The following is a 14,751-nucleotide window of genomic DNA, read 5'->3' as shown; positions in this document are numbered from 1 at the left end:
TTTCTGTTTTAAGCGCGGATATGCGTGTTTGTGTGTTTGTTCTCAGCGATGTAATAGCGAATTCAAATGCGAAGAAAAGAAAATGAAAGAGAGAAAGAGGAAAAAGAAGAATCCCAGAGAATGAGAGAATGGGAAGACCAAGAAAGAGAGGATAATATGGAAAAGAAATAAGAGAAGGGAGAAAAGAAAGTGAAGGCATGAAGGGAAAGATGACAACAAAATGGGAAATAGGCGAAATTAAGGAAATGAATAAAATAAGAAAGATACGGACAGCGGATCATTATCATCATCAAAAAGTACACGAAATAATCAAATAAGTAATCGATGCGGTGCCCTGATTTTCAAGTAATATACATGATATATCAAACTCCAAGGCGGCTCCAGGGTGTTTTTGGATGGGGGAGGGCGGGGGTATGGGCAAGTCGGCTTAAATGTGACGTCATACTTTTCTCAGCTGATCATGTTGACTGACAAGGGTAATATAATTACACAACTCAGAGCGCCCTTCCTATTTTCCATTTCCCCCTATTTTACCTACTACTTGAAAGTCATGAAGGTTGGTCACCCCCCTGCCTTGCCTCCACACTTTGGTGCTGCATCTGTCAAACTCTCATCATGGAGCTATATCTGTGTTTGATAGCTCCATGCTTTTATGTTATCCGGCTGATCAACAAATAACGCTCAAGGATTAAAATCGAACCATTTTATTTACACGTCACGTTTATTTCGATTACTCAGTAGTTCATAACCTTCGTAATTATGCAACTCCAAACATTCGGGAAAGAATCGGTCCTTCTTTCTTTTCTTCTACCGTCCCCCCCCCCCTCCCCCCCCCCCCCCATCAATGATATTTGCATCCCCCCTCTCCTAGTGACGATAGGGAGTGATCGCTTCCAAGGGGTGTTTCACAAAGATTAAAGTATGACTTTCATGACAAAAAACCAACAACCCGAAGTCTTCTTTTTTATTTGATGAATAAAAGCAGCAGTTTCGTCTTAGACTCTGAGTAAACAACATATTTGCCATTTTTCGTCAGCTCCGAAACTTAGGACGAAACTGCTGTTCATGTTCACCAATTTTCGACAAAAATCTCGTAGCTTTCTTTTGTCAATTGACGGGTATTTTCAATATATTTAATGTGTTCTTGAATCCGACATGCATCCCGGAGCAACCACTCCATATTATCTTGGATAACCCCCAGTCTTGGAAGGACAGAGAACGTTGACCTTTTACTGACCTCAACAAAATTACAATCTGATTATCGCTTTTGTTTCAAAAGAAGCGATGTTTAAACCATAGCTTCATGTTTAATCTTCGTTAATTTGTTTTAAAGATAAGGATTGCGGGGTGAAATAAATTAAAGAAGGCCGCACGGTAAACGAATCAGGTCGAATAATTCAGCAAAGGCAGACTTATTTTCCAATGGACAAGACTTTAAAAAATGTGCGAAGCAGACATCTGTCTTCTTTATGCTAGAGAAGAAGAAAAAAATAATGATGCATAGTTAATAAGGAAAAATATATGTTCGTAATGTTTCATGTAATTATATAAGAAATTAAACCTCAACATGACTGATGTAAAATATTAAAAAGACATAATTATTTAGTGACGGGCGAAGCGATCGAGTTTACCACGAAAGTTTTATTTTTTATGATTGCAATTTAAAATTTAAAAAGAAAATGAACCGGACGTACAAACTAACCGTGTAGTTTTTGTTTAAAGAAAACATGCAGAAGAAAATAAAGACTTTAAAATATTGGGAAGGGTGCAGATGCCCACTGAGCCCCCCCCCCCCCCCCCCCCCCGAGTCGAATACGACTATGAGCGAAGTGGCAATATTTCTTTAGTATGATGTTGATGATTGATTATCTTTGGGGGGTATATGCAGCGATGAAAAAGGACGATTCGTTCAGTTTATAAAGAAATAGATTAGCTATATGCTATACCATTCATTATTTGGAAGGTTGAAATCGTAATCATCATTTTTACAAATTACATTTTATTATTTTTAAAAAGACATTTACCCCTAAATCTAAACTGAAATTCTAACTTTAATAAGTTCTGCATGCGCTCTAAGAAACTCACCCCAACTCCCCCATTCTTTCGATTTTTCCCGTGCCCCCTCCCCCGAACTGAATATTTATTTAAAAATCGGAGCTATAAAAATGCATTTGATTAAAACTATCATTATCATCAACATAATCATCAGCTTCGTAGTCAATAAAAATAAGATTATCTTAGTTATAGTATTATTCATAACTACTTCTGCAACAGCCAATGCAAAAAGTGATAATCAATAGGCTAACAGAAAAGTTATTATAATAATAATAATAATACATGTATTATCATTTTCCCTTCCGTCCCTTTTCTTTCCCTTTTTTCAAACTTCCTTTCGGACCTTCTTCATCACCAGTACCATTTTCATCATCACCGTCATTCTCGTCGTCATCATCATCATCACCACCACCACCACAATCATCATCCCTATCATCATCATCATCGTTGTAATCATCATCACCGTCATTCTCGTCGTCATCATCATCATCACCACCACCACCACAATCATCATCCCTATCATCATCATCATCATCGTTGTAATCATCATCATCGTCATCATCATCATCGTTGTAATCATCACCGTCATTCTCGTCGTCATCATCATCATCACCACCACCACCACAATCATCATCCCTATCATCATTATCATCATCGTTGTAATCATCATCATCGTCATCATCATCATCATCATGACCATCATCGTCATCATGACCATCATCATCATAATCGTCGTCGTCATCACCATCATCATTAGTATCATCATCGCCGTCATCATCAACAACGTCATCAAATGATGATGCATGCTTTCTCTCCCATCTGATCTTGTTTGAAACCAATTGGTAAATCAGATAATTGCACACAAAAAACTGTTGCACAAAAATAAAGGCATATATGAAGCTGTAGTATGTGTTTTGTATAAATTATCACAAGAAAGATGGATTTATTCAATCAACATACATAATATACATATAAATCATAGACACCGTAATGCATAATACTGCGATTCAAAAAACTGAACCATATATAACATTCATAATATAAACATGACAAGAAAAGCATAAGTTATCGAGAATTCTCAATAACCAAAAACAATCAAAGAAATAGTAAGTTATCAACCGTCACAAATAATGGTGTTGAAATGGTGGATACGTTAAAACCTTGCACCTACCACAAAATACAATAAAGATAGTAAAACACATAGGCCTATGTGTTTCCAAATTATATACTGTTTCTAGAAACATTTAATAACATACATAAAATCTATTCAGCACTTACAACAAAAGATATATCATATACCTTTCACTAAATAATGTCGAAGAACACTTAACTGAAACAAAACAGATGAGAAAATCTGTGCGCTATATTCATATCATTTGCTTTTCATAGCAACCATCACGGTATTACATAATACCTACAAAATAGAGTAACTCAAGATCCACTCCGGTAAAAACTTATATATCCATCGATACACCCACTTAAGTCACATCATACAGACTGCACCATGAAAAATCAAATAATTTACGAAAAATGTATTTCCCTCTTCAAAAAGTGACATATATTATTATTTCTATACAAATATTTGCTTCTTTCAGTTTGAAATAAATCGTTAAACTATTTGATTTCTCTTTTCAGCGACAGTCATAATTATAACTATTTTAGCGCCCGCGCTCTAATCTGTTAATATACTTTTAACTTCATTTTTCTCTGGATTTATATCTATGTCCAGCAATAAACATATCGGAAGTTTCCAAAATATCCGCGCCTGCGCAGTGTTGCTACTCCCTTGCTCGAATCAAGCAATTTTTAGTATTCATTTTCTTTTTTTTAACTCATAACTAAGTTTTCCGGACGCGCGGGATGTAGGCGTATAGGCGTAACAACAAATGAAATAAACATTTATTTGCTTTGATAATACATTCCATTTCTCTTATTCACTTCTTTGGACTACTATTCCGATAAATTAATGATGCTTATGTCTCTCAACATTAACATCCTGATAAACAGTTCATAATATTCAAAAATATCTTCACATTTAGATAAAATGAAATCAGGAGAATCCCTGAAGATATAAATATCACACACTATAATATAGTCTTATCTGAAATACCCAATTTACAGGTTACCATTAATTCTCCAGCAGAGTTTATTGTGCGGCGTTCCATAATTGCATCTCAGAGATATTCATCGATGTACATCGAATCATTTGTAAATTGTATGAAACTTGCATTGTTGTAGCTAGTCTCATAATATTTTCAAAGAGAGAAACGAGTCCCAAAATAACGTTTGGAATTGAGAAAGCCGTCAAACTGCGACCTTCTGCAGACAAACATAGAACACACATTGTTCTAACTATATATTTGAAAGTGTTGAAATATTAATATAACTTGGTACGAATGTTAAGTTAATTTTTGGTCAGTACGTGTGTTGGTGAGGAATAAAAGTTTAATGAAAAGATAGCTAGAATATCGGAAAATATCACTCTTCAAAATAGAGTTCTGTTACTGGTATAGAGACGAACAGACGCTCCAAAGGAAGGAAACTCGTGCTTTCGTAACTTTATTTCAGTTTTTAATGCATCGAGATAGTCTTGTTTCTTCCAGACGTCGATATTGTTCATTTCTATCAAGAACGAACAGTCAGGCCACAGTTGTATATATCATCAGCATGCCTTTCATCATGTTCACGAGGTATTTTGCTTCATGTTTGTGAGGGCACTGCTGATGTTTAGGCGATTCGGCATCGCCGGCGACCGTAGTCGTCATCATCTTCGTAATCGTCATCATCGCTTGTCCGTTATCTGAGTTAACCATTGCCGTCATCATAGTCGATATCGCAATCCCGAACAGCCGAGTTCACACTCGCAAAACATATATGATGGGATGAGAGTATTCTGCGAACACGTCCTATCATGTTTCAAAGCAGGTCATGGATCATCAAGGGGGTCAGCGAGTCGGTCAACACGCGTCGCTTCACACCGAGGATTCGTAGTCGAGATGGACGGTGCTTTCGATTGAGGGGGGCATGAAGATCCAGCTCTCGAATGGACCCATTGCTTCGAACTCGTTGACGACCTTGGGCTTGGTCCGGGCCATGATGTAACGATCAAAAGCGAAGCATCTTTGGTAGATTGGCACCAAACAGAACAGGACAGTCGCACCGACGTAGATGCCAATACTAGCGTAGATAGCATCATCATATGATCCAGTCTTGTCGACACTCTCTCCTGCATGATGAAAAGAAGAAAAGAAAAGTTATTAATAAACATTTCCGATCTATTAGTATTTGGCAATCTACTAACTTATATACATGATCTTATGTTTATGGTACGATCACATCAAGAATACCGAGTTTGTGTATTTTATGAATTTATGTATTTTTTTTTATTTTAAAGAGGTGTGAAATAAATGAATCTAAATGTGAAATCTGACTCTAAACCAACCGATGTCATGTCAGTGAAATTATAATTATTCAGTCGGTCGTGGGTTGGTCCGGTCGAGGATATTCTCTTTTCTTAAAAAAGTAAAATATGATGGATGCCGACATTTATGACGGTGTATGAAACTAACTGACAAAAAAAAAATCAATCTTGAGTTCGACTTCTTCGATGTCGAAGGCGAGGGGACTTACCGAATAGGGACCCGAGGATGAGACCGAGACCGTTGGCTACCAGAATCACAGTGCATGCCTCCACGCTGCGAGCAGCCCCAAATACTTGGTTACAGATGGAATAAGGAAGGGCGTCAAACACCGTCATGATCAGGAATCCAGTAACTAGAGGGAAGAAAAAAAGTCCGATTATTTTACAAGTACGTGTTTAATTTAAGTATTCCCCCATTAGAAAAATAGGAGTACGAATTCTCGAACAACACAATATAAATACGTAATTGATGTTATGTCTTTGAGTCAAGTATCATCATCGAAAATTCAGAATGTCGTCTAAAATCGTCACATTAAACAAAATTCTGACACAGATGTAGCTCTTTGAGATGCTAAAAAGGTTGATATAACTTTCATATACCCCAAAATTTAACCTATTAAGATGTTTAATAAGTTCAAATATTATCAAATCACCCCCAAAATTAACTTTTTTACAAAGTTTTGAACAGTTTAAAACAGTCTAAAGTGTTCGATTCAATTCAATTCAAAGGAAAATTTGACAATTTCTTACCGACGGCAACGCACATCATGGCAGCAACAGTCTTAGCGACGAAGAGGCTGTACATGATTCCACTACCGACCACGCTGGCGGCGACGAAGAGGTAGATCTTAGGAAACGGTAGATGATCACCGAAGATAGCCAGACAAGCCTTACCACAGACCTCAGCGATGGCGACCACGGCCATGATCAGGGCGCACTTGGATTCGACGATGCCGGCGGTAGTCATGAAGTTAACCTGTAAAGTGGTGGAAAATAGAGATTCGGTTATGACACGATTGTCGAAATCGCGTAAGTAACAGACAAATGCAAAGCTGGAAATAGATATTACACATCAAACACTTTATTGATCATGATCATGAAAATCACTTCCAGACAGGCAAAAGAAACTATTAATATTTGCATATTTTTTGGCAAAAACTTCAACTCAATATTCAATATTTTTTATTTATATTTTTATTCATCCTCATTTCATCACGATTTTGACAAGGATACAATCTTGCCCTTCATGAAGTAGGTCCTAACTTTGAAAAGTTTGTACGTAATTTCTCTGTAGTATTTATGCAAACAATAACAAGATAATAAACAGACTTCCATCGTTTTATCGCAAAGGTACATCATGATGACACCTTATAACAAGGTGATATTCATGTATTTTATTATTATCTACCAGATTAATATCATATCATTCTGTTATCACATGTAAGCACGTAAAAATTGATATCATTTTTAATGTTTACATATTCATGTCATTCATGTCATTCATATGACTTCGTCACTTCATAATCTCCACACGTACAATATCAGCATTTCAAAAATGGAACATATGATAATTAAACATGCTGATAATATGAAAGTCATGACAATGATCATGACATTGGTGCATGCATTTTGAAAGAGCAAACAATACACCATTATGACAATGAAATAAATATGTTAGAACCTCGTATTGAATGACGAAATGTTATGGGGCAGGAGGTATTTAACTTTTTTGTTTACATTTCAAGTGGAATTCAGAAATGATGATGCTCGATTTATAATTCTAAATTTAATTGTATTTAACAGAAAAGGTGAATGACTAAAGGGTTGAAGGTAATGATCATAATACTACTTCGTAATATAATATTCGATGGGTTTTTCTTTCAAGATTTACTATTTTTCAAACAGGCGTCATCTATCCCAAGAACGCTAACCCTAACGCCACTCCCCACCTAAGTGAGTTATGAAATATCGGCATAGCAATTAAAAACCATTTAAAAGTTTCTCACCATCTGTCAAACGATCTGTCAAATGATAGCCAGCTTAAACCAATATCTTAAATTTTTTATTATCCTTCAACTATACTAACCCATCTATTCCCGTCCAAGTCCTGCACATACAACATCATGCGCTAAGTTCTGATTCGAGATTGAATGGTTTTACCAAACCTTATCAGTTGTTTACGAAAGTTAGGCTACTTATAGATAAAGTAGAGCTTAAGTAGGATTGTAAGTAGTTTGAATTAGGATTTATAATCGGACTTCGATACTGCGATAAGGCCATTAGTCAATATTTTCGCCAGGAGTGCGATTGTTTAGAACGAGACTTTATTGCGTTGCTGACAAGCTTATCTCGATTCCTTGATAAAGTCCTAAAAACTAGGACACATGAGATAACAATAATCACTTTATGGATATTACGAGTTACATTACTATTTATATTGATTTCTTCAGAATTTGAGATATAAGTCTTTCTTTATAGAAGGCGATAAAAGTGAATTACTCTGAGTATGGAGCTATTACAGACCTGAGGAATTGCTCGTCATAAAGAAAAAAGTGAACTTACGCAGCGTCATAGTAATTTTTGAAGAATAAAACACATATTGAAAATCTTGTAGTTACCACCATAAATATGAATGAATGTATAACTTAATCAAGTATAGATGAATAGAATATGAATGGTTTTTCACATCGATATTTCAATGGAAATGAGTTAAAGTTGGAAATAATAATGTGGATATCAAGTTTAGAAATTCGCCAAAGAAATGTGGGTTGAAGGGGGAAAAGTTCGACCAATGATGGGAAGTGAACTCAGAATGTCCGACCCTCACAAGGTCCCTGGTCTAGCTGACTGGACACCAATTATCGCCAGACAATAGCCCTTCCTATCTGACAGTACGTTAATAATTAACTCCAAACTGACAGCACGCACCATATTCGTCCGTGATTGGCTAGACCGTCGCGCCTGGATCTCATCGGTATGTGACGTCACGCAAAAACTTCAACTCTTTCTCCTCCCGTCTACGTCCGTGTTTAAGTGCATTATTTTGGTAACAATCCAACAATTTTGATGCCTTTCCTGAGCTCCGGTTTATCGAGCGGAAGCTTCATTCACCTTTACCAAAGGCAATACAATCGATCTGTCAGATCAGCTTCATAATGAAACAATCAATTTCGAATTACTCCCTAGTTTGTGGTTTGAGCAAGGTCGACATGTATTGTTTCGGATGCTGCTCACCAGAAGGTGGTAGGAAAAAAGTGATTGCGACCCAATTATCATGGGCGTGGGTATATTCAAAATATGACATTGCACTATTACCAGGAAGATAAACATTCTATCGCATGCTGACGACCACTGAACATTTTATCAAATTCTCACGAATCCGATAAAATGAATGTTTAAATTCGCACCAAATCCAATTCTTTCCTTATCCCATCACGTCATGACAAAAATGAGTCGAAGCTAATCCCCAGGGCCATGCCATGCATGATTTGTCGAAAATAGGATAAAACTATGGACCTAAACGGACAATTAGAAAAGGGTCGCGGGAATTGGAATTATGGGATAGTTTAAGTTGTAAGACGCAGAAGATGCCTTGTGACATTTTTATAGAAACCGTTATTACGATAGTATAGTGGCGTGATTTAAACCATTTATGAATTTGATGATATGATGATTATTTTTTTAATAAATGGCAAGGGATTTCTAAGATGGGGAATAAAATGAAAGCTTACCATGCTGACGTAGTAGAAGCTCATGGTCATGGCACAACCCATCAGGCCAAGGGCTAGGAACCAGAGTTCCGGGAACGTCAAGACCTTGAGCCTCTGGGTGATCCTCGCTGACCTGCAGACGGGCTTCCCTGGGATCTGAACCTTGACGTCCTGGTCGTCCATCCTCACCTCCGTGCTCTTGACTTTCGATTCAGTGGGCGACATTAGACCTTCCGCTTCGGCTTCCTTGGCCTTGGCGGCGGCGCTGACCTCGACGGCGCTGACGGGTTTCTTCTTCTCGTCCTCATCGAGCTGGGTTGGTGTCTTGGGAGGTTGGCTGTATGTTGAGATGGAGGGCACTCCTAGTGCTAGGATGATACCTGCCATGATGCGGAACATGTTACGCCATCCGACCGTGGTCACCAGGTAATAGATGAACAGGTTCATCGCCAACATCCCTGCAGAAAAAAAAATCGGATAATCATCACAAAACGGAACTATAAAATTTACTATTTTAATTACTATCAATCTACCAAAGTCTTCACTTATGCGGTGTGATAATAAATATGTGGAATAAAATGAGTCTGTTCATCAATGCTTTTATTTCCATTGTTGGTCACTTTTGTTAAATAAGATTCCACAATCAGGTAGTAAGTGGTCATTCATTATCTTTGGGGGTTGGGGGAGACGCAATGTTTATCTTTGGCATTTTTTTATCATTATCAACTTGTTTGGAAGATCATGTTATTAGTGAACTGAAGTCGGAACCTTTGAAAAAAACTTAAAATTCTGTCAAGAGGTCCCGCTCTAAATTGGGAACGTTATAAGGGACATACTGCAATGATATTAATCAAGAAGAGCCTTACCCGAAGTTGTTCCGATGAGCGCCATGCTGGTTGCCCTGGAGCAGTTCTTGTACGGGAAGTACTTGAGGATCAGGTTGATGGAGGAGATGAGGACCATGTTGATACCAAAGCCGTAGAGGGCGCTAAACGTGAAGAACATTGGCGTGATGGACGGCATGAAGGAGGTGATGAGCAGGGAAGCGAAGCACATGACGAGGCCGATGGCGGCGATCGGACGAGCTCCGAACCGAGCGATCAGAGGGTTGGAAACCAGACTTCCCAAGGTGTGGAAACCAATGGCGATCGAACCCACCCAGCCTATGAAAAGAAAAGGGGATACACATATGTTTTGCATGGATCGATCATCAAGGGCGCGCATCTGGTGGTGTTGGTAGGTGGGGTAGCTGCGGCAGGTGGGCGTGGTCGATGGTTGCCGCGGTGATTCTGGTAGTCATGGAGACGGGCTTTATCTTTCAAATAATCTACGAATGGGAAAGAAAAATATACGGCTGCCGAGACTGGGGAGAAACCAAAATGGGAGATAAAAAAAGATGGGAGAGAAAAAGAAGACGGAAACATTTGATGAGTATTGAGGCATCGAATCCTGAAAGAAACAGTACAGTACATCAAGGTGCACATCCTCCAAGAGAGATGTAAGCGAGATGCATGTTGCTGTAAAGAAGGTTCTTAAACTACGACGCCATATTGTAGACTATAAATCACAAAACAGGATGATCTACTAGATATTAGTAATCCAACAAACCTGTATCTACCCAGTTAATCGATATCACAGCGTATATGAAGATTTGTTAATAAAGTGCACATTTTCGGAAATATATATTCAAGATGGAAAGAAATGAGTTTAAATGGTTTCTATCTTGTTTACATTCATATGTGTATGGTAGACGCATTTTATGTTTCAAATGATTTTCTGCTTTTGGTGAAACCGCCCTCCCATCGAAAAGTAAGATAACACGGGAAAACTTTTTACAGAATGTTTTCCTATAACGATGTCAAAAAGGCACACTCGGGAAACTTGTTCAAAGAATTGTTTCCGCCAGAGTATCTTGCAGACTTCTACCCAATCCGATAAATTTTCGCCAATAACAATTAGGCTTCCGATCAACTTTCCCACTGGGAACACTACTCCAAACAAATTAGTCATATTATAAGAGTGATAATGAGAGGAAGTCTATCAGTCATTCGTGTTTCGCACAATCAATCTAATCTATAAGACTGTCCGGAACATAAATGTTATCGGATCTGTAAAACGTGGCAATGCGTAAATGTTGTCACTTATCGCATCGGGAAATTTGATTTGTGAAACAACCAAACCTATTTACGATAAGAAGAAAATAGACAATTACTAAACTTCGCAGATATAAATATACCACGCGGCCACTGTCAAAATTAAACCGGTTTTTGCGAGTTCTGAGTGATAAGAGTTTTGTACGGCACGGCCCACGCTCCTTTGGCGAGGAGGCGGCAAGCGCAGATGGCTGTTGCGCAACTTTCAGCCAATCGCATGTCGTAATACCACTGCGAAGTATTCTTTAGAATTTCGGTGTAGCGCCAGAGACTGGGCAAAAAAATCAATAACGGATTGCATCAATGAATTTCAATTGATTGTCAAATACAATTGACTGAATTTGTAATAATGAATAAAAACTGATTTGTCGAGAAGTATATATATTTAAAAAAAATCTTAGTAGTCTGCCATTATTTAATTTCTTGTATCCTGGAAAATTATTTCAAATGGAACCAAAATCTGCCGAGAGAGTAATAAAAATGCCCACCTAAAGTACGTAGTACTCCAAAAAAGATAACCAAAATATGAAATCTAGTTACGATCAATGCTGTATACACTGTTTCAATTATAGGTGTGCACATCCTACCGCAAATTGACTGATTAACTTGATTGGGATAACAGGTATAAACCACACGCTTTCCGCTCATTCATAATAATTCGAGAAGTCAAAAAGTCATCGATAAAAAGTACAAAAACCCTAAACATTGGCAAGCGGCATATACAGATCTCGTTAGCTATGAAGATTGTTATTTTTGCAATAGTCATTGCAGAGTTTTTCGCATCCGTTCTTCATCAATTCTGAATATTAATTCGAAATCATTTCCTTTATAATCATTAGACGACCTTCTTATATCCATGTTACAACTTGCTAAATCTATTCTTCCGTGACAGTTCTCCATGATAAATTATTTTGTTGTAGCCAGCTCCCTGAGATCAATAAATTTCACGATCGATGACTCGTTCCGATCGGCACTCACTGAAGTATAGCCAATCTCAGTACGGTATAGGTCACTTTCACGAATTGGACCTGATGCTAAGAATTAACGCTCTGTCCATAACTTGGAATCCATTGACCATATTTCAGATCTGAATTTCGACATATTCTAATAAAACCCTGAATTAATGATCTGGTCTTGAAATGTCACATTTTAACGGTTCATAATGAACTAATAAAGAACTTATGAATGAACATTACACCAAAACTGACAACAGCAATCATCCCACTCAAAAACTCATAGAATGAAAAAAAATACAATAAGTGGCCTCTTTTCATTTTAACCTTTCAAAATTTATTTATAATTGATTACAATAAGATTGAAGGCATTGCTCTGTTCAATCTACAAAGAAAGGAAGCTTAAATTAATGAGTACGATGAATCAATAGTGTATTATAACTGATAGAATATCACACATAACTTTCCAGAAACCTGTCAAGAAATGTATAAGTGATTATGATTTATGGATAATGAAACCAGGATATATTATTGTGGAGGCCATCCCGCAATCGAACTGAAAAATGACAATGGATTGTGAAACGAAATAATTAACAATAATCACTAACCAAACAATGGACTAAATCATCATATCACCCACTATTGATTAGAACATTAACAATCACACTTAGACAATATTGTATACATTATTACTATTTCATAATTGTGATCATGCAAAGTAAAAATCAATCATTGCAATAATCCAAATCATTCAAAAGCGACTTCACTGAAACATCTCATTTTCGACTCAAAGATCTCAAACCTTACATTTTGAACTTCAACTCTCTACCTTTTCCAGAAAAGGATGGTGAATATAAAATCGTGTCATCAATTACCAGAAGATTTGGTGAAATAAACTGTTTCTATAACAGCACCAAGAAGGCAAGAACAAAGAATTTTCAGGCGATCGCACTTGAATGATTTTTAGTGATGACTTGGGTAAGTCTGGAGATGGTTTTGGTGATACTTACTTGTAGGTGAAGCACTGCTCCCGAGGTCTTCCTTGAGGGCCACGAAGATGATGCCGTAGGAGTACAAGAAACCAAAGAGAGCGAAGAAGACGATGAAGGCGGAAACGGTCACCACCCATCCCCACTGTTTCCTGATGTACAGCTTGGCACCTTCCATTTTCTCCTGGATGAACGTCATGATGATAATGTAGTTTTTCTTTTCCTACTGGTAGATCTTGATGAGATAATGAGGATCTGGCGTCTGCTTGAGCTGAGGAGCTGAGATACCAAGAACAAAATTCAAGATGGATTGATGCTGGAGTATAGCAGGTAGCTGGAAATGTTCAGATGGGAGAGATGAGGCTTGTCTTCTTGTTCAGAAAGGCAGTTAAAAACCAAGAGCTAATAGCTCGGGATAGCCTGTGTCACCTGCTCGAAATCATTTGTGTTGTGGTCACTTTCTGCAGCCAACTGCTGGTTTTATACCGCCAGGGACGCTGAGGGTTAGTTTCTTCGCCTGGTAACAGCGCAGAGCGTGCCTCGCTTGACAGCTCGACTACGGCCAATACCGATCAGCTGATCGCAAATCAGCTGTTTGCGGTTTCTGACGTCACAATGAAGCAACCGAGGGCTTCCCTCGTTTTAGACGCGTGCCCAGTCGTTCGAAAACACCGCAGGAGTGCACGACAACAAAGGCACTTGAAACCCTGAATCTTTCAGGTGTCAACAAAAACGACCCTGGGCGAATATACGGGGTCTCGAACGATAAAGCGCGGTCGCACTTTTATAAAGCACTTGTTATTCCCTCGGAAATCACTGGACCTTAACATAAAAGAATTAGCCGTGCACGGTGACTTTATATACAGATTTCCCCCCCCCCCCCCTTATATTTCAAGATTCCAAATCGTTGCTCACTTTCCGACCCCCTTTCTCTCTCTCTTTCTCTTCTCTGTAACTCTTTCCTTCTTTCTTTCTTTCTTTCTTTCATTCATTCTTTCTGTATATACCCTCTCTTTCCCTCCCTCTCACTCCTTCCTACATACCCGCACTTGTTTCCCAATATATGTTTATACCCCGATTAAAGCTAAATGACAGGTTATATCGACCTTAAGAAAATTGCACAAGCATGACAATTAGTAAGACGTAGTTCCCGCATTTGGGGTCAATGCCCCCCCCCCTATATCTGCATGTCATTGCTATGAAAGATAACAAACATGTTTATAAACACCACCCCCCCCCCCCCCTCCCCACCACTCCTGTCAATATATAGCTCGCAATAACAACGGTATTATTATTTTGCAGGGGTGTTATATAACGACGTCAAACGAAGTCATAATTTCGCTCTGTAACAAATTCATCATTCTTTCCAGCATAATTAAATGCACTTGTATTTGAAACAAAGACAAGGGGCAGGGAACCTTTCAGTTCGAAAATCCAGGGACGTTTTAATGGGAAGTATAGGCCTATACG

The 14,751-nt window shown here is 38.1% G+C and overlaps 1 protein-coding gene across 2 annotated transcripts; it reads right to left on the bottom strand.

The window, feature by feature from the left end:
- Nucleotides 1–2,963: 2,963 nt before the first annotated feature.
- Nucleotides 2,964–14,112, bottom strand: LOC129280713 (monocarboxylate transporter 2-like). Of its 2 annotated transcripts, none has more exons than XM_054916720.2 (6): nucleotides 13,303–14,112; nucleotides 10,053–10,349; nucleotides 9,208–9,644; nucleotides 6,227–6,452; nucleotides 5,686–5,829; nucleotides 2,964–5,281 (listed from the first exon to the last, which is right to left on the bottom strand). In XM_054916720.2, the coding sequence occupies exons 1-6, from the start codon at nucleotides 13,478–13,480 to the stop codon at nucleotides 5,028–5,030; spliced, it is 1,536 nt and encodes a 511-aa protein (XP_054772695.2). In that variant the 5' UTR covers nucleotides 13,481–14,112; the 3' UTR covers nucleotides 2,964–5,027. The 2 variants fall into 2 exon arrangements, with proteins under 2 accessions (XP_054772695.2, XP_063967813.1); XM_064111743.1 differs by having other exon boundaries at nucleotides 10,053–10,549; nucleotides 13,303–13,733.
- Nucleotides 14,113–14,751: the final 639 nt, after the last annotated feature.

This window comes from Lytechinus pictus, chromosome 17 (genome assembly GCF_037042905.1).
Source record: "Lytechinus pictus isolate F3 Inbred chromosome 17, Lp3.0, whole genome shotgun sequence".
Classification (NCBI taxonomy): Eukaryota; Metazoa; Echinodermata; class Echinoidea; order Temnopleuroida; family Toxopneustidae; genus Lytechinus; species Lytechinus pictus.
The sequence above is the reverse complement of the archived record's forward strand: the minus strand, read 5'-3'. Positions and strand labels throughout refer to the sequence as shown.